Source organism: Phalacrocorax aristotelis, chromosome 1 (assembly GCF_949628215.1).
Source record: "Phalacrocorax aristotelis chromosome 1, bGulAri2.1, whole genome shotgun sequence".
NCBI lineage: Eukaryota > Metazoa > Chordata > Aves > Suliformes > Phalacrocoracidae > Phalacrocorax > Phalacrocorax aristotelis.
Window position 1 is genome coordinate 164,898,793 of NC_134276.1, and position 22,795 is coordinate 164,921,587.

A 22,795-nucleotide genomic window follows, 5' to 3' on the forward strand; every position below is an offset into this window, starting at 1 on the left:
GATTGGTGCGTTCCCGAGCCCGCCCCGCCCCCCAGCCCGGCGCCCGGCGGCTCGGCTTGTGTTTCTTCCTCCTCAAAAAAGTGCATTTTTGGTAAAAACGCTGTGACCGCGGCACCCCGTTTCTTAGCAGTGTTGCTGAGGACAGAATATGTTTTTGTTCTCCGTCGTTTGTTTTAGCTGAGAGTGAAAATGAGTTTCAGGCAAGCCAATATTCCCCGAGTTTGGGGATTGCACGCAGAGCTGCACGGTGAGATTTTTATTTTTCCTTTTGAATTAAAACTTTCATTCTGACAGCACTGTCACAGTGGCATCGGATTTGTGTTCCTGAGACGGTTTTTCATCAACGTAGTGCAAAATGGAGGTAATCTCGAGGCAATTTCTTAGCGTAAATTAGCTTTGAAAAGAAGCAAGTAACACAAAGTAGCCACTCAGCTCTGTATCTGGGTTATGAGTTGTTTCCCGTAACACCGCTTCATCTCTTAAAAATAATGAAACCTTTGGCCATAGTGCCCTATTTAGCTCTACGTGGAGCTAATGAAAAGTAAAGGAAAGATGGTTTTCACCAGAAAAGTTAATGTGAAAAACAGCTCTCTTATACCAGCAGGTACCTTCAACATCTCCTAAGAATGTATAGCAGTTCTTTCACTCCTTCTTGCAGTTTCCTGCACCCCTGTATTAATATTTTGAAGAACTATATTCCCATGTTTTCCTTTGAAATACTTCTTTTGATTATGCACAATAGGTAAACACAATCATTTTTATATTCTTATTTTAAAGGTAGAGTTTATTTTTGTGCTTACTTTTACTCTGTGCTTCAGGCATTTTGTCAGCCAGAATCAGCAGTGGTGAAAAAAAAAAATATGCTGTGCATGTTTTCTTTATGAAAAACAGAGGTCAGGCTGCAGGCATTTCTTTAATAAAATAATATAAATCCAGTGGCTTAATCAATCAATTATGTCCTCAGAACTGGTGAGATAAACTAGGGTATGGCTTTTTCCAGCCCATGAGTTTTGTGATGTGGGATGAACAGAGTATACATAAAATTATTTTTCCTTGGGATGAGCTGGGTAGAGTACCGTCATGTTCAAAACCATGTAGTACAATGTGGGAAAGAATAGGAGACCCTCATGATTATTTCACATGACTGAAATTGCAGTCACTGGGTCTCTTTCACTTTTTCTTTCGATAATGTAATATCACACGCCATGTTGTGGAGTTTTGGCTGGGGGGGGTCAGTCTGAAGAGCTTCTCAGTGGTTCTGGTTTGCCATGACTAGGGTGCACCTGAAGTGTGAGAAGCTACCAAGAGATGCAGTAACATTTCAGAGGGGCTTTTGTCTCAAGAAGGCAAACAACAGAAAAACATCACATGTGAGCATATAAAAACAGAAGATCATGTGGATTTGGAGCCAATGTCTGTGGTGAATCTATATTTTATGGTGGTTTCACCTGCTGACCCCACTGTGGATTGTGGGTTGTGAACTACATTGTCACAGTGTTTATCTGTTGGGAAGGACACATACAATCGAGGAGAAATTTCTGGGGGTTAGTTTTGTAGCATACATATTTCCTTCAAATTCTGTATCTTACTCTATGCTGTTCAATCCTATCAGAGTCAGTCCACTGGTAGCTTTACCTCTAAATTATTTTGATCCTCTGCTAATGCATTTGCCTAGGTTTAGGCTAGGCCTCTATCTTTCTTCCAAACACCTGATGTAGCAGCACAGTCCTGGAGTGGCCTATATGCTCTCCCAAAGACCCCTTTTTCTGGTGCTCAAATATTTTGACTAAATATCAGAACTTTTTAATTTTGTTTCTTACAATCATAGACAGGTAGTTTTATGCTCAGCAAATGACAGAATGCAAAGAGATCTTGCAAACATTATCAGGTGGAAGAGAAGAAGAAAGAAATACTTTTGCAAGGGCCCTTTAGTTCTTTTAGTTTAATGGGCAACCTTATTAAAAAAAATCCATTAGTTAGTTCAAATATTATCTTAACCTTTTTCTTCCTGATATGAAGCTTTGTAAAATGATGTATTCAGTAAAAGAACTAATCCCACCTCCTGTGTTTCCCTGAAAACAAAAGCCAAGCAAACAGAATATTTATTAAAATAAAAAAGACTTTCGTAAAGGTAGAATGTAGTGCTCACAGTGAACTGTGATATTTGGATGTGACAGAAATTTTTCAGAACATCAAGCAGAAACACGAGGACTCATTTTTCTCCTACTCTGGTGTTGGATAAATGCTTTCATGAAGGTCCTTCTTTTAAGCCCAAGTGACTATGGAATCATAGAACGCTTTAGGTTGGAAGGAATACGCAAAGACCACCTAGTGCAGCCTCACTGCCACGGGCAGGGACATCATACACTAGATCAGGTTGCTCAAAGACCTCTCCCATCCCCACTCCTCTCCCAGCTGCTCATCACTGTTTTGCAAAGACAGCTCTGTGCAATCAATCCATTTTTTTTACATAGAGGGCAAACCCCCTCTTGCTTCTCCTTCCTTGCCTGTCCCTTCTGAACTGTTTATAGTCATCGATTGCAACACTCCAGTCTTGTGATTCATCCCAGCAAGTGAACTACGACTGTGCTGGAGTTTTACTGTTTGCTTAGGAAGATATATGGTGGCAGATGCAGCTGAGGAGGCAGGACTGCAGCATATGTAGGCATATTTCAGACGGTGATCGAGGTCATGCGTTAAGCCTATAGCTGCAAAGCCCCATTAACAAGATTTTCACCTTGGGCTGCACAGTATATTCAGTGTTTTCTCAAGCAAGTAGCTCTTCCTGATGCCTGTGCTGCTGAGCACTTTATTCACTTATTTATTCATAGTTTATGTATACTATATGTGATATAGTATCTATAGCTATAGATATCTATATGTGATCCTGTTAAATTCATTCTGACTTATGGGTGCTCCAGGTACATCAGAAACATAAATGAAGCCACAGAGTCACTCAAGGCAATTAAAATGTGCCCTTGATGCAATTGTAGACTTTGGATGATTTGGGAGATATCTTTTGGCTGTGGATGATGGATTTTATTTAAAAACTGATTTATCATGATATTCTCAAACACAACACATTCTTACACAAGTAAGAAACCTTTATGTCTTCAAAGGGCTTACACCTGCATACTGTTGAGTCTCTGTAAAGGACTCTTCCTCATGATAAAAGTGTTTTGTATTCATATAGATTTAAAATCCCTGTATTAATCAGTAATCTCTTAAAATAAGAAATCCATGACCAGAGGTATGGTAGACATTAGGCAGAAAATTTAGTTATTCCAAGGGAATCCACAGATACATCTTTCTTCATTTTTCTTAAAATTATCCCCTTGAAAAATATTCAGATTTTTTTTAAAGTTTCATTTTTGTTCAAAGAAAGATAAAAATAGCTCCTTAATCATTCCAGACTGCATTGTTTTCAATAACTTCCAAGACCAGTTAAGTCATAATTCCAAAAATCCATTCAAATCAATAAAGCAATCAGTCAAAGTACAAAGTTTCTTGTTCGGTATTTAATGTTTCATTTTTTATAAATATGTATGAAAGTGTTACTGTATTGAATTAATTTATATGTGTATACTAATGGTTTAATAAAAAGCCTAATTTTGCTGATAGGGAATGTGAATTCATGTAGAGAGAAAGTAGCCAGCCACCACTTTTCCCTTCTGCTTACCCCCTTCCTTTAATAAGCTGGGAGGGTCACAGGGTACACAAAATATGAAAGGTCTGGAAAATGTCTGCACAAGGTGGAGACCAGAAGGATGTGTAGAACACAAACTCTGGGTATCACTAATTTGAATATTTCTAATTGTTCAGGCAAACGTTTGAGAACTTTTCGGGGGAACGTGAATATGTGAAATAATGGATTTCAAAGACACAAGAATGTGACATTTCCTTTGCTGCTGCACACTTTGTCCATGCCATCTGTGATCTCCCAGTGTAGCAAGTCTGGAATGCTGTTGCCTGCCCTGTGCATTGGGGAAGACCAGCTCCTTCCCACTGTGGGTTACTCTGGGGAAGGAGGCAGCACCCTCTTTCCTAGGCCATCCACTCCACAAACAGCCACAGTAAAGGTGCTGTGCCACATGGCCGAGTTTTCATTTGCATTTCAAGGCGGTGAGAACAAAACTTTACTTTTGACTTCTGCCTGGCCCCTCCAGCATGTGGGTCTGGTTTCTGTGAGGGTGAAATAAGAAGTGACAAACATGTAACTGTGTACCTTGTTGCAGAACTGAACGTGTCACCAAAATCAGGAGTAAACCTTGTAACACCGATGTAGTGTTAAAAGGCAGGCATTCTTTATTCACGGCGCCAGATGCACGGGGGATCACTGCTCCTAACATGCAGCTAATTTACTTAATAGATCTCATCATAACAGAGGTAGTGGGCATTCAGGCGTACACAGAAACTGCTGAGTTACCCATTGTTTCCCCAATTTACACTTTAACGGTGCTAATAAAGGCCAATTTTCCTTTGCCCTGTCGCACCAACATCATCTACTGATTTATGACTAAATTTCCCTTTGCATGTATTCAATACCAAATAAGTGGCCCCCATATCTACTAAAAATTCTATTTCTTCATTCCCTAGCTTCAGTATAACCAGAGGTTCAGCTAGGGTTGATTCCCCAGTCTCCTTCATGCCAAGCTACTTCAAGCATTTTACCCAAATCTCTAGGTTCAGGTCCTTCCAATTTCTGAAATTTCTTTCTAATATCTGGGACCAATTGTCCCATGAATATAGAGGCCAATTGAGTTTCTGCTTCTGTTTTTTTCTGGGTCCAAATTAGTATATTTTCTGGCAGTCACCTTCAGTCTTTCCATAAAGGCTGAAGTGTACTCATTTAATTCTTGTCTCACTTCAAAAAATTTTCACCAATTTATTGCTTTTTGTATGTTTTACACCAAATAAATCCACCTCTGATAGCTAACCAACATTCCCCTGGGTCCCGGATGATTAGGGTCCCACTCGGGATTTGTAGATGGAAAATTCTGATCCACTGTCCCCTGTAAATTTCCATTAGCATGTGCTCCCTGCACCTGCCTTCTGGTTGTATTCCATACCACTTTCTTGTGAGTATCATCAAGTAAAGTATCCAATATCACAGGTAGAACAACACTTTTCCAAGTTCTCACCACCTTTTTCTCCTTTCAAAACCATTGCCATAGAATTTTGTGGACATATCCCACGCTGTTTCTGCCACTCTGGATGCAGTGTAAAGAACAAACCAACATAAGCCACCTCCTCCCATTTGCCTTCTCTTTTTACAAAACATTAATTGCAAGATGGTATTATATTGCAATGTCTCATTTTCTGGCCATTTCTCACCTTCCAATCGATACATTGGCTACCAATGATGCAATATTCAATTAATTGTTTCCAAGTTAAAGGATCACCTCCTATATCTTTACAATGTCTCAAAATACATCCCAAAGGTGTTCTTTGTGGGATAGGCTTCTTACTTGGAAGTATGCCCATTCTCCCAAGAGACTAGTGGGTGTGATTGTGCACTATCACAGGCACTAGTCAGAGGGACCCCAACCCCTGTTGAAGCTCCCCCTGGGATTCCAGCCCCCTGCCGGAAATCCCAACCTTCTTACACCTGTGGGGACTCTAATCCCTTGGGAACTTGAACCCCTTATCCTTGCCCGGGACCCTAGCCCAACCCTGCGAGGCTTTCTCTGCATCTTATAGGCAGGCGTTACCTGTGAGGACTCGAACCCCATTGAGGTACCTCTCAGCCCAACTCACGTAGGTTTTGCCACATCTTATAAGCAGACTTGTGGGACTCGAACCCACGTTCCGTTACCCCCTTAAAAGAATGCCATTTTACCTTTCCAGGGGACTTGCTTGGAATTCTTCAGTCCGGGGATCAGAGGTTCTCCCTGAGAATCCCTCAGTGCCAGCTGGAGGTCCTGTGGTCCCACAGATCCATTGAGATTCACAAGCGGAGTCCCATCTGGGTCGCCAAAACTGTCACCAAAATTGGGAATAAACCTTGTAACACCCATGTAGTGTTAAAAGGCAGGCATTCTTTATTAATGGAGCCAGATGCACGGGGAATTGCTCCTCCTAACGTGCATACCGTACACACCTTTCCCTTGTGATTTATATAGACCAAACATATACATATTCATCTTATCCATACATATTCAATATTATTCTCTTTGGTGATTGGCACAAACTTGCTCGCTTCACATGTAAATTATCGCGCAGGCTCAGTTGTCCTTTCCCATTCTTCTCTTTTGAGTAGGTAGTATTACTTGAGTCGGTGGTCCATAAATTGGTGGTCATGATCTCCCCCTGCAGGAATTACCTTTTACTTACTTGGTCCTTAATCTTGGGAGTTCTGGCCAGTTTTCTCAGTCCACTACATGAAACCACATTTTGTCATCCTCTTCTGACAGAAGCACATTGTCTATTGTTTCATTCACATTAATGATTACCCAGAGACTAAAATACAGATCGAGGAATACACCGATTTGTATACTCCATGTCCCCAGACTTAATGTCCAGTTGGATAGGGCTGTACCAGGAGTATAGCAGCATCCATGGTTGGTTAATTCCATCACTCTGGTTACAAACTTGTAGGGTCTCCTACAAGCTGCAGGCAGCACAGACAGAGATTGGATGTCTAAGCCACTTCCTAGCTGCCTGGTGCCTTGGCTCAGAAGACCTGTGATCAATGTGGAAAGCAATATTACAAAGATGGGAAGAGTGCAATCAACTGCAGTACTTCAGGGTGTGGAAGACATCTAAGCTACCTTTCCTACTTGTAGGCTGTGATAAATGAGCAGCAAAGCACCACAGGTGAGCACTGAGAAGAAAGCTGAGGCACTGGACAGCTGGTGTCTGTGGCTCCTTCCCCCACATTTTTGAGGTTGGGAAGACCTACGAATTTCAGAAGAAGCTTGTGCTCCTCTCCTTCCAGGTGATACCCAGGAAGTCATAGCAGGCTTTTCGCTCCCAGGAGCCACATTGGTTGTTTGCTTCAGTCCCTAACTGCTGTTTCCTCCTTCCCCCTCCTCAGAAAAAGGTGTTGTAGATTATTGTAGCTTATTCTGGAAGCTTCCCTAACAAGGTTGCTCTGCATGCAGCCCAGTATTCACAGAATAAGTGAATCTCATTCACAGAATAAGATCAGCAAAATCAGCAGGATACATCCCTAATGACATGCCTGATTTTTGATGATACCTTCTCTTAACAGTGGTTTATGACTGCCCTGGCTGCCCCACCTGTCAGTAGGACAACTGCAGAGAAAAATGCAGGGTGAGACCACCAGCATCCACTTCCCTACAGGATGCTGCCAACTATCACTTGGGCAAAAAGGCACCTGAGGCAGGTGGTCAATGCAGCTCAGCTTTGATTCAGAGGTTCCCTGGAATCTTTGTCTCCTCAGGTTAACATACTTCTGCATCACTATGTTACTGCTGCCACTAGCTCTCTCTTTATTGTCTAACTGCACACAGATAACTGAAGCAAGACAGTGAGGGGGGCAACTATTCTGTGTTCAGTTGGACAAAGAAATAGTGTCTTCTCTGGTGCTTAAAATACCCACCATGATCTTCTGTCTGTCTAGGATGACCATAGCAATGTTCAGCACATTCCTTGGCTGAGCTGCTATAGCTCAAAACCACAATCCAAAGGCACAAGTCAGTAATTAGGGCGTTTGATGAGGCAGGGAAGAGGTGGAAGCTACATGTTCTTACCTTCCATAATGTAGGGAAGAAATGGTCCTTCCCTAGGAGGAGGAGTGGGGATGGGAAAGTGCTGGTTCATAGCAACTTCCTGGGAACAAAGGGAATAACTAACTGGAGGTACCTTCAGATGGATGAGGTGGATGGGAAGGCAGACGAGAGAAGAAAAGAGGATGGAAAGACTGAACAGGCCAATAACCACTATATTTGACACCTATGATACTTTGCAGCCAATATTTGTAGAAGCAGATGCAATACTGAACTGTGTCACTCCAAGTCAGCACTATGCCATCTTTCTGCAAATCAAAGGGAGCCTGCCCTGATATCCCAGCATCAGGTATTTGAGAAGGTGATGGCATGTCGAGCTAGAAAAGGTGATCTCCGCAGGATGAACAGTGAAGGCTGATGTCTCAGGAACTGCTTGGAAGCAGCTGAAATTTTATTTCAATCTTCATACCTGTGTTGCCATCATAAATGGCTACCCTTAGTAAACGATGGCTATTTGAAAGGGGAGAAGATTCTATATTAAGCCTACAATAACTTCAGTAAATTCAATCCTAGGCAGACAAGTTCCACAAAGTTTGGGGGAGAGCAGCAGGAGGCTGTTGCTCTGCAAGGCCAGGTAAGCTGGGAGACAAGGGGGACAGCAGAGCAGGCTGGGCTATGCTGCCACCAACAAGGACACAGCCCCGCACAACCTGCAAAGCAAGCAGGGCAGGGATGATAGCAATGATCGGGGACAGCCTCGGCCCTAAACAGATATCCTGAAGAAAATGGAATTTTTGGAATTTTCCGATAAGCCATAACAATTATGTGAGCTTGGCAAAACAGAATTTGACCCCCAGACGTGGGAACTGGGAGATAAAGAAGCACTTCTTTAATGACTATATCCAGGAGGAGAGCTGAAAGACTGATGAAAGCAAACATCCAGTCTCCGAATATTATGAGAATGGGGTGACAGAGCATATAGACAAGGAGAACAACTACTTGGGATGTTGATAAGAACTAAAACAAAGTGCCCATTAGGGGAACTATCCTCATTATAATCCTAAAAATCAGGCCCAGAGGCCAGGAACAGCCCCTGCTAGTAAGTGCTTTACTCTCTGAGCATGGGTGGTAAATTAAAAGGGAGCTGTACCTTTACATTGAAGAGAGAAAGAAATTAACAGATTATTAGCTGAGGCATGTGAATATTGGCGGTGACTGGCACATTTAGCTGTATAAATGCCTTGTAGTGTCTCGGTGCGGGGTGCTAGCTTTGTGGGTTATCGCCTGGCACCAATCTTTGTACAAAAATGAATTGTATAAAATACCTCTGCTCTATGTGTAGTTTGGCATTTTGCACACCGGGCGAACCAACCCCCTTTTCAGAATAACAGGATCACTGGGCAAGTCTGTAGCAATGAGGATGGGACAAGGTCACGTCAAGAAAGTGCAGCCAGTAGGTCAGAGTCAGAGAGGCACAGGCACAGTATGTAAGGCCTGATCCTAAACGCAACCCTGAAGCCAAGAGGTGGAAATCAAGAGGTGGAGGGCAAGACCTTGAGAAATCCTCAAACAAGTAATCTTCAAGTCTAGCAAAGGGAAAAGAATAAAGAAGGTTCTAGCAACAAGAAGCCCGTTTTTCTTCTGGGCATAGAGTCCAACTGGATGCACAGGTACAAGAAGACTGCTGTGAGATCTGCCTGTACACAGTTAATGTGGTGAATAAAACATTTTTGTTCTGCACTGCCTGCCCAGGGTAGGATTTTCCATTGCGTGGAACCAGCGCCCAGAACTCCCCTTCTAAATGTGAATCTGTGTTCAAGGAAACAATTCTTCCATAAGATCTGAAAGCACCCAAAAGTTAGGAAAGGAGAGGGCTGGCAGAGTATCTCTGTGGGCTGTTACTGTGGGAAAGACAGTGCTTTACAAGAACAAAAGAGTGCTAAACCCCCTGTTTTCAGCTATGTAATTTTTTTTAGTTTGTCTTATATACATTCCCATTTCCTTTGCCATCGGGTTGATAGATCTGCCCTGAGGAATGAGTTCAGCTTACTCCTTTTCACTGCTCCATACAATTCAGCTCGCGTATAGAAAGAAATCAAACTAACCTTTGTGGCTTCTGTGTTTTTGTTTCCATATGCTTGTGGCTGCAGGGCGAAGTCTGATAAGCAACTCCCGAAGGAAAATTGATTTTTATTCCCGGGATTATTTTCTACCGCGCCTTCTGGTGCTGATTCCAGCTGTTTCTCATCATCGCTTTCCATAGCACTTAACTTTCTCTCCCAGACAATAATCATACACACCAGCGTATACTAGGGAGAAGACTTTGGCAGGCGATAAAATGCAGAGAGGGTACGCGTCTGCAAAAAACCAACGAGAATAGGGTTTAAATTTACGTTCTTCTCAAGAAAAAATAATAATCCTGCAGCCATGCGACTCTCTAAGAGCGTATGCAAGCGAAAGTGTTGGTTAATAAAATACTTGTTTATATCGGTCATGGTTGCCATAGTTTTGAGGAAAGAAGGCACTTCATCCCACCGCTGAGACGAGGAACTTCACCTCCACCTCATGCCAAGATATTCTCACCGTTGTTGCTAACTCTTCCGCTCTGAAGGGACCGTATGAAGCTGTTCTTGGACAGCTAAGAATAGCACAGAAAATCAACTAGTGATAACTGTTGTGTAGATCTTAATTAGGCGAAGGGTGGCTTCCCTGCCAAATTTGCGCACATAAGTATGTGCTACTGACGAACGGGGCGGGGGGATGTTCCTCCCGGATAATCTGCCCCCTGTGTAGGCTGGGAGGAGAGTTTCGACTGCTGAAAGGCACAGTGCTGGGCTGCCCCGAGCGCGGCTTCTGCGGACTTCCCTGTGCCACAAGGACCGAAGGGGCGCTAAAGGCTCCGGGCCGCCCCTTCACTCCGGGCTCTGCCGAGCTTGTCTCTCCCCCAGCCGGAGATCACTCCCCGCTCGCAGCCGCGGTTGCAGCCGCCGTGGAGAGAAGACGGGAGAAGGAAATCGTGGAGGAATCAGCGTGGGGAAGTGGAGAGGAGCGGGGGGACGGGGGGGAGGGCTGCCAGTCAGTGCCGTGCTGTGGCTCAGCCCCAAGCCTGATCGCCGCAGGCTTTCCTCCCTGATTTCCCCATTCGCGGCTATTTCACGTACGAGCGAGCTCCGCCAGAAGTCACCAGCAAATGGAGGGACGGAGGTCTGGGGAGAAGTTCAATACTTCCATACGGGATAAAACACGGATTTGACTTCAGCAGTTCAAACACTCCGAAAATTTCCACGTACAATCGTTTTTCCCCTCAACAACGAGCCAAGGCAGAGCCTCAGCACCGAGAAGCGGAGCAGGGCAGGATTGGTGCCGGCCCTACGCCGGTCCCTCCTGCACAGGGCGGGAGAGGTGGGGTGCAGCGGCTGGGGAGAGGAGCTGGTCCGGGACGCTGCTGGGACTGTGCGCAACCCCGCTGTTCCGGCACTTACTGCTGAAGCACGACAAGGGTTAATCTGGGACCCATGAGTATGACAGCTCCACTCAAGGGCTTCCAGCAGCGGTGCAAGAAACAGAAGTTAACTGAACCCCTAACACGAACGTTTCCAGAAAGGACTAGCCAGATGAGACAAATACAGATTCGTGACAGGAACGCGTGTGTAATTAACATCTCAGGCACAAGGCCGGGCCGGGAAGGAGCCGCGGCTTCAGGTTGATCGTAACGGGCAGCTTCGCAATCATCTCGCCTTACCTAGGCTGAGCAGCGGTGGCTCCGCCCGCCGAGTGAGCCGCGGGCAGGGGGGGCAGCGCCGCGCTCCGCAAACGGGAACACGGAAAACCACGAGCAGGGGGAGAGTCCCGGCGCTGCGCTGTCGTGGCTTGCGCAAGCTCGACCGGAGAAACCCGAAATGAAACCCGATGATCTAGATGAAATGCAAACACGCTCGCTCCCACGTCGTCGAGAAGCAGGACCTGATGTCCTTTCTCCAAATGCCCGGGGGTCCAGACACGGAGCACTTGTAACAGCGCACTTAGAGACTGCTTCTCTCAACAGCCCGCTGCTGTGTTCCAGTACACTGCTTTGTTCAGTGTACACATCCTTCGTTTCCTTAACGTTCCTTAATAAGTTTACCATAAAATGAGATGCAAACACACACAGAGTGTGTCTCCGAAGCACACATCGCACCGTGCTCCCGAAAAAGACAGTACACCCGAAACACATATTAGATTTTCACTCCCCGACATCTCCGTGCACCCCACATCACGCAAACCGCCCTCTGTACGGCGCTGCCATCGCTCTGCGCCCCCAAACCACATTATTCTTACACCCCGACACACACATCCCTCCGCTCCTCCTCACAGCACTCCCGTCGCCCTGCGCCGATCACTACACATCGCTCAGCTCCCCACCGCGCACACATCACCCTGCGTACGCCGGTCCCATCTCTACGTCTCCCGACACACACCTTTCCCTGCGTCCCCTCCTTCCCCAAACACATCGTGCTGCGCACCCCAAACCACATTATTTTACGCCCCGACGCTCTCAGCGCTCTGCTCCCCCCAACACACACTACACCCTGAGCCCGATAACACACACATCGCTCTGCACCGACCGACAAACGCATCGCTCAGCGCCTGATGACGCACACATCGCTGTGATCCTCCCCGGTGACACAGACACATCGCTCCGCTCCTTCCCACAACACTCCCATCGCCCTGCGCCGATCACGACATATCGCTCCGCTCCCCACGGCGCACACATCCTGCTGCCCCCAAAGAATAAGCACCCCTCAGTTCTCCACGACACACGCACCTCACATAAGGCTCTACGGCGGTGAAAAACACATCGCTCTTCTTTCTCCCCATGCCAACACACGTCGCTTTGAGCTCCCCACAACACACATAGCCCTACGCCCCAAAAACACACCCATTGCTCTGCGACCCGCGGTGCGCACATCGCCCTGCATAGGCCAGTCCCACCTCTCTACGCACCCCCCCCTCCCCAAAACCACATCGCTCTGCGTGTCGCCCGCCCCCCACCCCCCAGGTAAAATTCGCTACGCTCTCTCAAACACATGCTGCGCCCTGAGCCCGACAACACACATCGCTCTGTACTTCCCGAAACATACTTCCCTCTGCCTTTCAACGACACCCCCATTGCCCCGCTCCTCCCCTGCACAGGCATCGCTCCGCGCCGACGGACACACGCATCGCTTCGCTCCCCGAAGACACTCCCATCGCTCTGCTCCGGCTCACTGACATCGCTCCGCGCCCAACGATGCACACATCGTCCTCGGTACGACAGTCCCACCTCTCTGCGCCTCCCAATACACACATCGGCCTGCGTCCCCTCCCACCCGAACACGTTGCTCTGCGCTCCCCAAACTACAGTATTCTTACGCCCCGACACTCTCAGCGCTCTCCTCCCCCCAACACACACTACGACCTGAGCCCCTAAAAAACCAAACATAGGGCTCTGCACCGACCGACAAACGCATCGCTCGGCGCCCGATGATAACACACACATCGCTCCGCTTCTCCCAGACGGACAGACACATCGCTCTGCTGCTCCCCACAACACTCGTGTCGCCCTGCGCAGACCATTACACATCGTTCCGCGCCCCGCGGCGCACACATCGCCCTGCATACACCAGTCCCGTCCCTCTACGCCCCCCGAAACACACACCGCTCTGCGCATCGCCCGCCTCCCCCACCCCAAAACACATCGCTACGCTCTCCCCAACACACGCTACGCCCTGAGCCCAACAGCACACACATCGCTCTGCACCGGCCGACAAACGCATCGCTCAGCACCCGATGGTAACACACACGTCGCTCCGCACCGACGGACGCACGCATCGCTTCGCTCCCTGAAGACACTCCCATCGCTCTGCCCCGGCTCGCTGACATGGCTTAGCACCAAACGAAAAAGACATCCTTCTGCTCCCACGACAACACACACACGCCACTCTGAACCCCGCACAACACATCGTCCTGCGTCCCAAAGACACACGAATCGGTCGGCGCTCCGCGACGCACACGCGATAGTGACATCGCACTGTGCCTCCAGAAACACACGTCGCTCTTTTCCCCACCGAAAAACAGAGCTCTCCCCCCTCTCCCCCGAAAATAATTGCCCTTACGTCCCGATACAAACACTGCTCTATGTCTCCCCGAAACGTATCACCCCGATCCCAGTGACACACGGTTCGCTGTGTACGTCGCGGACACACACATCGCTTCGCTCCCCGAAGACACTCCCATCGCTCTGCTCCGGCTCACTGACATCGCTCCGCGCCCAACGATGCACACATCGTCCTCGGTACGACAGTCCCACCTCTCTGCGCCTCCCAATACACACATCGGCCTGCGTCCCCTCCCACCCGAACACGTTGCTCTGCGCTCCCCAAACTACAGTATTCTTACGCCCCGACACTCTCAGCGCTCTCCTCCCCCCAACACACACTACGACCTGAGCCCCTAAAAAACCAAACATAGGGCTCTGCACCGACCGACAAACGCATCGCTCGGCGCCCGATGATAACACACACATCGCTCCGCTTCTCCCAGACGGACAGACACATCGCTCTGCTGCTCCCCACAACACTCGTGTCGCCCTGCGCAGACCATTACACATCGTTCCGCGCCCCGCGGCGCACACATCGCCCTGCATACACCAGTCCCGTCCCTCTACGCCCCCCGAAACACACACCGCTCTGCGCATCGCCCGCCTCCCCCACCCCAAAACACATCGCTACGCTCTCCCCAACACACGCTACGCCCTGAGCCCAACAGCACACACATCGCTCTGCACCGGCCGACAAACGCATCGCTCAGCACCCGATGGTAACACACACGTCGCTCCGCACCGACGGACGCACGCATCGCTTCGCTCCCTGAAGACACTCCCATCGCTCTGCCCCGGCTCGCTGACATGGCTTAGCACCAAACGAAAAAGACATCCTTCTGCTCCCACGACAACACACACACGCCACTCTGAACCCCGCACAACACATCGTCCTGCGTCCCAAAGACACACGAATCGGTCGGCGCTCCGCGACGCACACGCGATAGTGACATCGCACTGTGCCTCCAGAAACACACGTCGCTCTTTTCCCCACCGAAAAACAGAGCTCTCCCCCCTCTCCCCCGAAAATAATTGCCCTTACGTCCCGATACAAACACTGCTCTATGTCTCCCCGAAACGTATCACCCCGATCCCAGTGACACACGGTTCGCTGTGTACGTCGCGGACACACACATCGCTTCGCTCCTGCGAGACACTGCTATCGCTCAGCGCCCCGCGATACTGGCACCACTCCACGCCACAGAAACACGCATCTCTCTGCTCTCCAGTCCACACAGGGGACCGCGCATGTGGCTCCGCGGCGATGCGGCAACGTCGCTCCGCACCCCCGAACACGATTCATCCTGCACCCGGCGAAAGCGCACACCTCCGGGGAGGAAACGCCTCCTGGCTGCTTTCTCTGATTTCACTGGCTGGAACATTTCTAGCCGCGCTTTGACGCCGTCGAGCCTCTCATTTGCTGCTATAAAAGAGGCTGCAGCGGCCGGCGGCGTTACTGGGTGCTTCTTTCGCTGCTGTTGTTGGTGAGCGAGAGCCGCGCGTTTGCTGCGATGCCTGAGCCGGCCAAGTCCGCCCCCGCGCCCAAGAAGGGCTCCAAGAAGGCGGTGACCAAGACGCAGAAGAAGGGCGACAAGAAGCGCAAGAAGAGCCGCAAGGAGAGCTACTCGATCTACGTGTACAAGGTGCTGAAGCAGGTGCACCCCGACACGGGCATCTCGTCCAAGGCCATGGGCATCATGAACTCCTTCGTGAACGACATCTTCGAGCGCATCGCCGGCGAGGCCTCTCGCCTGGCGCACTACAACAAGCGCTCCACCATCACCTCGCGGGAGATCCAGACGGCCGTGCGGCTCCTGCTGCCCGGCGAGCTGGCCAAGCACGCCGTCTCCGAGGGCACCAAGGCTGTCACCAAGTACACCAGCTCCAAGTAAGCTGCCTCGGCGCCCTGCGCCAGACCTTCTCAACCCAAAGGCTCTTTTAAGAGCCACCAGTTCTTTCATTTGAAGAGCTTTGTCACAGGTGTTTTCTGATTGTTACTTAACTTCTCTGTATTCTAAGGCTCGCTTGCAAGATTGCCCTTCGGGACCAGTTCTTCATCGGTTATTACAGTTTTTCCCGTGTCTCTGGGTCTTAACCTCACACTGCAAAACGCAAAATGAGGGACTTCGGAAACGCCCATCAGGGGGCAGCAGGGCTTCAGAAATGGGAGCCGTTGACGCGTGATTAGATAGATCTTAATCTGATTGTTAAACTGCTCTGAAACCATAAAGCAGAACCTTAAATTAAAAAACATACTAGGAAATAGTTTCATGAATCCCCTAAGGCATGCATTTTAAACATACGATTTTTACCCAGACAGGGAAGATAAATGAAAAAAAAAAAAAGGCAATAAAAACCCTCCCCCGTTTCCTTACTGATTACTTAGGTCCTCAAAGACACTTTTGAACTAAAACTGATAAGATAGAAGCTCAGCGTAGGAGAACAGGGAGAATGGAAGGACGAGGACTGAAACCGAGTCAAACAGAGCAAGGACAGTAACTGCTTTACTTTTTCTCATTTCAGACACCAAGGACTCTAACTGAAGAATGGCATGCTTTGGACAGAGGAAGGACGGTGGCTTACAAACAGCTGGCAACCGAAGCAGCCCACACATAAAAGGCAGTGCAGTCTTACCGGTAATGGCTGGATTCAGTACGGCAGAGAAAGCCAGAAATAAGTGTATGACCACAAGAAGTCGGGATTAGAAATGGGGGTACTGCTTTTAATATCAAACTATGCTAGGGCTTTTAGGTCATTGTGATTCCATGTTCATTATTAAAGCAATGAAAAAACATGCCACCAGTAAAAATGAAGTAAAAGAAATTAAAGCTCTTTTACAGGAGTATGTGGGTGGCTCTTAAAAGAGCCTTTGGGTTGAGAAGGTCTTTCCTACAGGTTCACTTGGAGCTGGTGTACTTGGTGACAGCCTTGGTGCCCTCGGAGACGGCGTGCTTGGCCAGCTCACCGGGCAGCAGGAGCCGCACGGCCGTCTGGATCTCCCGCGAGGTGATGGTGGAGCGCTTGTTGTAGTGCGCCAGGCGAGAGGCCTCGCCGGCGATGCGCTCGAAGATGTCGTTCACGAAAGAGTTCATGATGCCCATGGCCTTGGACGAGATGCCCGTGTCGGGGTGCACCTGCTTCAGCACCTTGTACACGTAGATCGAGTAGCTCTCCTTGCGGCTCTTCTTGCGCTTCTTGTCGCCCTTCTTCTGCGTCTTGGTCACCGCCTTCTTGGAGCCCTTCTTGGGCGCGGGGGCGGACTTGGCCGGCTCAGGCATCGCAGCAAACGCGCGGCTCTCGCTCACCAACAACAGCAGCGAAAGAAGCACCCAGTAACGCCGCCGGCCGCTGCAGCCTCTTTTATAGCAGCGCGGTGCAAATGAGCGGCTCGACGGCGTCGCGTCGCCATTGGTCGGGAATCGGATTTCAGGGCGTCACGCCTCCATGAGCCTCGCCATTGGGCGCCTCTCGATCCGTGTGCCCATTGGCTGCGAAACAACCGTCTCCCTTGCAGCCAGTCAGCGATGGCGCTGCCGCTCCGCCCGAGCCGGATATAAGCGGGCGGGCGGGGGTAGGTGGCAGCAGCAGGTCGGTGGTTTTGCCGAGGTGCTTTGGGGGTCGGCTGCTGGAGCTGTCTGTGAAGATGTCCGGGCGCGGGAAGCAGGGCGGGAAGGCGCGCGCCAAGGCCAAGTCGCGCTCGTCGCGGGCCGGGCTGCAGTTCCCCGTGGGCCGCGTGCACCGGCTGCTGCGCAAGGGCAACTACGCGGAGCGGGTGGGCGCCGGCGCCCCGGTGTACCTGGCGGCCGTGCTGGAGTACCTGACGGCCGAGATCCTGGAGCTGGCGGGCAACGCGGCCCGCGACAACAAGAAGACGCGCATCATCCCGCGCCACCTCCAGCTGGCCATCCGCAACGACGAGGAGCTCAACAAGTTGCTGGGCAAGGTGACCATCGCGCAGGGCGGGGTGCTGCCCAACATCCAGGCCGTGCTGCTGCCCAAGAAGACCGACAGCCACAAGGCTAAAGCCAAGTGAACGCGTCTAAGACTCATTAGAAATCGAAACAAAGGCTCTTTTCAGAGCCGCCCACAATGGTCATAAAGGGTTGAGTCGTTCTCTTTGATTTTTGGTTCTTCCAGTGAATGTAGTCATGCACTTTTAAGGCGTTTTTTGTTAAAGTGTTTGTCTTAACTATGCTTTTCTCTCTTCCTGATTGTCTTATTTTTTTTATAGGGCAGTTCTATTGTTGCTTTTTAATGAGTTTGGATCACTCCACGGAGGGATTAACTTTACTTCCTTTGTTAAATTTTTACCTCTTCTGTTTAATAAAATACTTTTTTTTGTTTTGAGAATGGATGTTTTTAACGTGGTAACAGTGGCAAGTATGGTTTTGTATGATGTAAGAGTAAACATTGTGCTTCCTGGAAAATGAACTCCAGCTTTCCTGTGAGTTCTTCATGCAGTATTTATTACAGGGTGATATAAACAAAAGTCGTCCTAAAGTCTAGGTTATTTCTGTTGCGTTGGGAGTAAGAGTAGCTGATCACTGTTGCGATTCTGGGCTACATGGAGTTTTTGCACCTGGAGAGAAGGGGCAGGTGAAATAAAAGTCAGCCCACACGAAAAATAAAACCCTGAAGAAACCGTGCAGTCTCGGCAGTGACCCTGAAGCAATTCTTTCGCAACAGGAGGGATTTTCCCTTCCTCTGGCCCCTTGTTGTTTTCCATTTTTTCGCTGCATTTTAACACTGTCATGTGAGTCTCGCTGGTTTTCCTTGGTAGAATGAACTCTGCAGAGCCCTGGGGAAGGATTCCGGGCAGGGTTATCAGTGTTCTCCATGAGCTGCCTGATGTGATGTGCTGCCACGGTGGCGGCTGCTGCCTTACACTAGAAAGAGCTTTTCATTTCTTTTTTCTGGAGCTATTGGCTGGATTTGCACATCTCTCCTCTGTGAGGCACAGGGAGTTTCGAGCTGCCACCTTTTTGGAGAAGGCGAGTGGTTCTTGGAAAAGCTGCTGCAGTTGCAGCAGGGCACGCTTTCGTCTTCAAGTCGTTTCGCTGCTCTAGTTCTGCCCTGCTTGCTTCCGAATTCCCTCTGGCTTTAGCAGAGCTCCTCGGTGCTTTTTTTAGCCTTAGTGTTGTGCAGGCTCTTGGCCTCAGGGGCTGCCAGCTTCTTGACATTTCTGGGGCTCTTTTTTTGTGCTTCGTGGGGACGGACTTGGTCTTGCTGATGAGCTCGTTTGGCACCGGAGCAACCAGAGTGGTTTTCAACATAAACACAGTTTTTCCCATCTCTGCTCTCCAGTAGAGAGAAGAGAGAGATGTGGCTAACATATCTGTGGACCCGATGTTCAATGAGTCTAGCTTTCCTAAAATTGAGTCGGTAAAAAGTTCGCCCACCTACACGGGAAGGTAGCCTCCACTCCCTCCATCTCTGTGTTTCTTAGAGAAAATGAAACTGTTTGCATATTGGAAGCACTATAGACTGTTGTAAAACTGGGGAAGGTTCCTATGAAAGCCCCTGGGTACATGTGGATCATCTCGATGTTGTGTGAGGGAATTTAAATTCTAGTTTCTAGGCTGTAGAAACTTTCAGGAGGACAATCTTTTGAATTTTTTTGCCTTATAAAAATACTCTGGTATCAACAGTATAAATGCAATAGTACAGAAGATATAGTATTCATTATTTTTATTGCAGCTATTCCTCTTATTTCCCTCTTGCAGAAATCACTTAGGTATTGTCTAGCTCTAGTTTCAATTCGTATATCTAGGAAACAAAGCCTTAACAAAACCCATGGGGCTACGTGAGGTTTAAACTGTGAAGGGCCACAAGACCTCAAATGTACATTTTACAGCCAGACACTTTCGTGAACAGGTGTGGTTTACAAAAACTGGGTTAAGTGGGCGGATTGGTTTTGAAAACATATATATTTCTTAACAAGATGTGAACACCTGCAGTCTGCTGTAAGCGGCACAGACGGATTTCCCGGTTATTTCTTTAACATTAGCTCTGTTTTGCAACAGATGAATGGGAGATGAAGGGGAAAACGCCTATCCTCAAGAGACAAAATGTGCCTTCACGAGCCCGTGAATGGCACCACTCAGCAGCTCTGAGGAGCCGGCGCTCCGGGGCGAAAAAGGCAGGGCAGCCCCCCGCCCCTCCCGGGGGGGGTCGTCCCTCTCCCGCACCCCTCCCGGACCACTCTTCCGCACATCGGCCGTTGCTGGGACAGCCGCCACCGCACATCCCCCTTCACCCGTCGCGCCTGAGCTACGGGGACGTGCGCTGTTTTGGACGGCGGACGCGCACGTCGGCACCAGGATCGGAGAGCTGGGTGGACTTTGAAACGCGTTAATTATGTATGAATTTATTGCTTTTTTCGTTGTGCGTATTATTCATTGAGCAAGGGAAGCAGGGAAAGAACACAAATGCCCAAAGGGGTTTTAACATCTACCAAGCAGCATCAGCCCTAGTGTGTTATTTAATCCCACGAGTTTAATTACGTCGACGGCTCAGGCTGAAGCTAAATTACCTCGTCGCTGCGGAAATGCAGCGGTTGGTGGATAACGGAGCGGGCGGTTCCCACCAGGACCCCTTGTTTCTTCAGCTGATATCCTGAAGAAAATGGAAATTTTGGAATTTTCCGATAAGCCATAACAATTATGTGAGCTTGGCAAAACAAAATTTGACCCCCAAACGCGGGAACTAAGAGATAAAGAAGCACTTCTTTAATGACTACATCCAGGAGGAGAGCTGAAAGACTGATGAAAGCAAAGATTCCGTTTCAGAATATTATGAGAATGGGGTGACAGAGCGTATAGACAAGGAGAACAACTACTTGGGATGTTGATAAGAACTAAAACAAAGTGCCCATTAGGGGAACTATCCTCATTATAATCCTAAAAATCAGGCCCAGAGGCCAGGAACAGCCCCTGCTAGTAAGTGCTTTACTCTCTGAGCATGGGTGGTAAATTAAAAGGGAACTGGACCTTTACATTGAAGAGAGAAAGAAATTAACAGATTATTAGCTGAGGCATGTGAATATTGGCGGTGACTGGCACATTTAGCTGTATAAATGCCTTGTAGTGTCTCGGTGCGGGGTGCTAGCTTTGTGGGTTATCGCCTAGCACCAATCTTTGTACAAAAATGAATTGAATAAAATACCTCTGCTCTATATGTAGTTTGGCATTTTGCACACCGGGCGAACCAACCCGCTTTTCGGGACAAAACAGCGACAGCGAAACCCTCCGGGTTTATCTGTCCGCCTGTGGCAAGCGGAGATTTTCCGGCTCCCCGCGCCGGTGCCAGAGACTGGGAAATAAGCACTGAACCTCCTGCCAGATCAGGAGGGAGCCGGGGTCCCTTGCGGACGAGTTGAAGGAGGGAGCACGGCGTAATACGGCCTGGTTCGAGAAGAGAAGCAGGGAGGGAGGCCGGGCGGGGCCGAGAAGATAGACGCAGAGGGGATGCGGGCGTTGCGGGGGTTGGAGGCTGGGTGGGCTCTGTGGCACCCCCCGAACCCCCTGTACTGGAGGAGGCGCCTGGGGACAGCGGGATGAAGGCAAACAAAAGGGTCGGATATCTCCGGGAAGGGCAGAGCAGGGCGTCGGAGTTTTTTAAATCCAGAGACAAGATATTTCCTTTTCACTTTTTCATCTGTTAAAGTATTTTTAACTCTTTCTTTGTCGAGAAATAAACCTATAGGGTAAACGGAAGAGTCCACATTATTCAGTTCAGATAAATGCTGTAAATAACCCCCATTTCGTCGGAAGCTTCCTGATGTTCCCTGTTTATATCCTGTATAATTTCCTGCTGAGAAATACGGTCTTTCATGCAAATGTTATCAGGTGGAAAAAATTGTTAAAATGAAAAAAAAAAAGAGTAAAAGGCTTACCTGTCTTCATGGTGTTCTCAAAACGGTTAATCGCTCTAATTGTCTTTATCAACGTTTTAGAAACGCCTCATTGTTTGATTTTTGTCTCGTTGATAAATGCATAATTAGAAGCTGCTATTATAAGTCTGAAGTACAACGCATACACGGCCCACGAGGTTTTGCATGACATTTAAGTTAAGGCTAAAATTTCAGGAGCTAAGTATGACTTACACCCGTGTGACCGTTTCCCTTCTTCCATGGGATTTGTATTAGCGATTTCAAAAGACAGAGTTTAAGAGCCGCTGCGTGAGTGAGAGGAGCCGATTCAGATACATTATCTGGGCTTCCTGATCCAGCTCAGTTGGGCCCAGGCACCGGATTTGCCTGTGAAGCGGTCAGCCAGGTCTGCTGGTGCCTGGAGCACAGGAGGAGGCAGCCCTATTTAAAGACGTATTTCGACGTGTAGAAAGATTTAGGCTTATGTCTTTCCTGTGGTAATTATTGTACTCTTTTCTCAGCAGGCTGATTAAAGACACTACCCTTGCTGTGTTTCAAGCACACGAGGCAAAAAATAATAATAATTAAAAAAAACCACCAAGAACTTTATCATGTGGCGTGTTTCATGTTGCAGTGGCTGCTACTTGCTATGAGAGGAAAATGGGGTGGTGCATACAAGAGGTACATGCATTTCTTCTTAGCTCTGATCCTGCACAAAGATAGTGCAAGATCCTTTACTCTGAAGTCGAAATTTCAGCTGTAACTCTCCATGTGTACCCACTTCTTATTTTGGGATTTTTTTTCTTCCGTTTCCCTTATCAAGTACAAAATTTACATGCAATGCAAGTATGGCTACAACTACAAAACCATTGTGGATTTCACTGGTGATGACAATGCCAAGCTGTCCTGATACTCCTTTAACACACAAGCTATTATCTAGTTTTAAAACGCACATATGACCAGAATTGCTTCCTGAGCTTACCTGTGTTAAAAAAAAAAAAAGGAAGAACCTCTGTGATTAATACTTAGTACAATTTTTGACAAGGAATGCTTTCGAACAACCTCTCAATCAGGACAGGCCATCAAATTACTTTTTTGCAGCCTCCAAAGAAACCC

General features: G+C 48.4%; 3 protein-coding genes and 1 long non-coding RNA gene across 5 annotated transcripts; 2 read left to right on the forward strand and 2 right to left on the reverse strand.

Moving 5' to 3' along the window:
- Positions 1-4,283: 4,283 nt before the first annotated feature.
- Positions 4,284-12,982, reverse strand: LOC142050554 (uncharacterized). Of its 2 annotated transcripts, none has more exons than XR_012658059.1 (3): positions 12,812-12,982; positions 9,797-10,048; positions 4,284-6,682 (listed from the first exon to the last, which is right to left on the reverse strand). It is a non-coding gene; the product is annotated as an uncharacterized LOC142050554 (long non-coding RNA). The 2 variants fall into 2 exon arrangements; XR_012658057.1 differs by lacking the exon at positions 12,812-12,982 and adding an exon at positions 11,434-12,800.
- A 2,277-nt stretch (positions 12,983-15,259) lies between these two features.
- LOC142050542 (histone H2B 1/2/3/4/6) lies at positions 15,260-15,776 on the forward strand. Its single transcript, XM_075079272.1, has one exon. The coding sequence runs from the start codon at positions 15,321-15,323 to the stop codon at positions 15,699-15,701; it is 381 nt and encodes a 126-aa protein (XP_074935373.1). The 5' UTR covers positions 15,260-15,320; the 3' UTR covers positions 15,702-15,776.
- An 836-nt stretch (positions 15,777-16,612) lies between these two features.
- Positions 16,613-17,182, reverse strand: LOC142050548 (histone H2B 1/2/3/4/6). Its single transcript, XM_075079285.1, has one exon. It carries the CDS (start codon positions 17,085-17,087, stop codon positions 16,707-16,709), a length of 381 nt encoding a protein of 126 aa, XP_074935386.1. The 5' UTR covers positions 17,088-17,182; the 3' UTR covers positions 16,613-16,706.
- Positions 17,183-17,369: 187 nt separating this feature from the next.
- On the forward strand, positions 17,370-18,240 carry LOC142050538 (histone H2A-IV). Its single transcript, XM_075079258.1, has one exon. It carries the CDS (start codon positions 17,453-17,455, stop codon positions 17,840-17,842), a length of 390 nt encoding a protein of 129 aa, XP_074935359.1. The 5' UTR covers positions 17,370-17,452; the 3' UTR covers positions 17,843-18,240.
- Positions 18,241-22,795: the final 4,555 nt, after the last annotated feature.

What these genes read in the sequence shown, in the direction of transcription:
- LOC142050538 (XM_075079258.1), top strand. Translation starts at nt 17,453, where the DNA reads ATGTCCGGGCGCGGGAAGCAGGGCGGGAAGGCGCGCGCCAAGGCCAAG.
- LOC142050542 (XM_075079272.1), top strand. Translation starts at nt 15,321, where the DNA reads ATGCCTGAGCCGGCCAAGTCCGCCCCCGCGCCCAAGAAGGGCTCCAAG.
- LOC142050548 (XM_075079285.1), bottom strand. Translation starts at nt 17,087, where the DNA reads ATGCCTGAGCCGGCCAAGTCCGCCCCCGCGCCCAAGAAGGGCTCCAAG.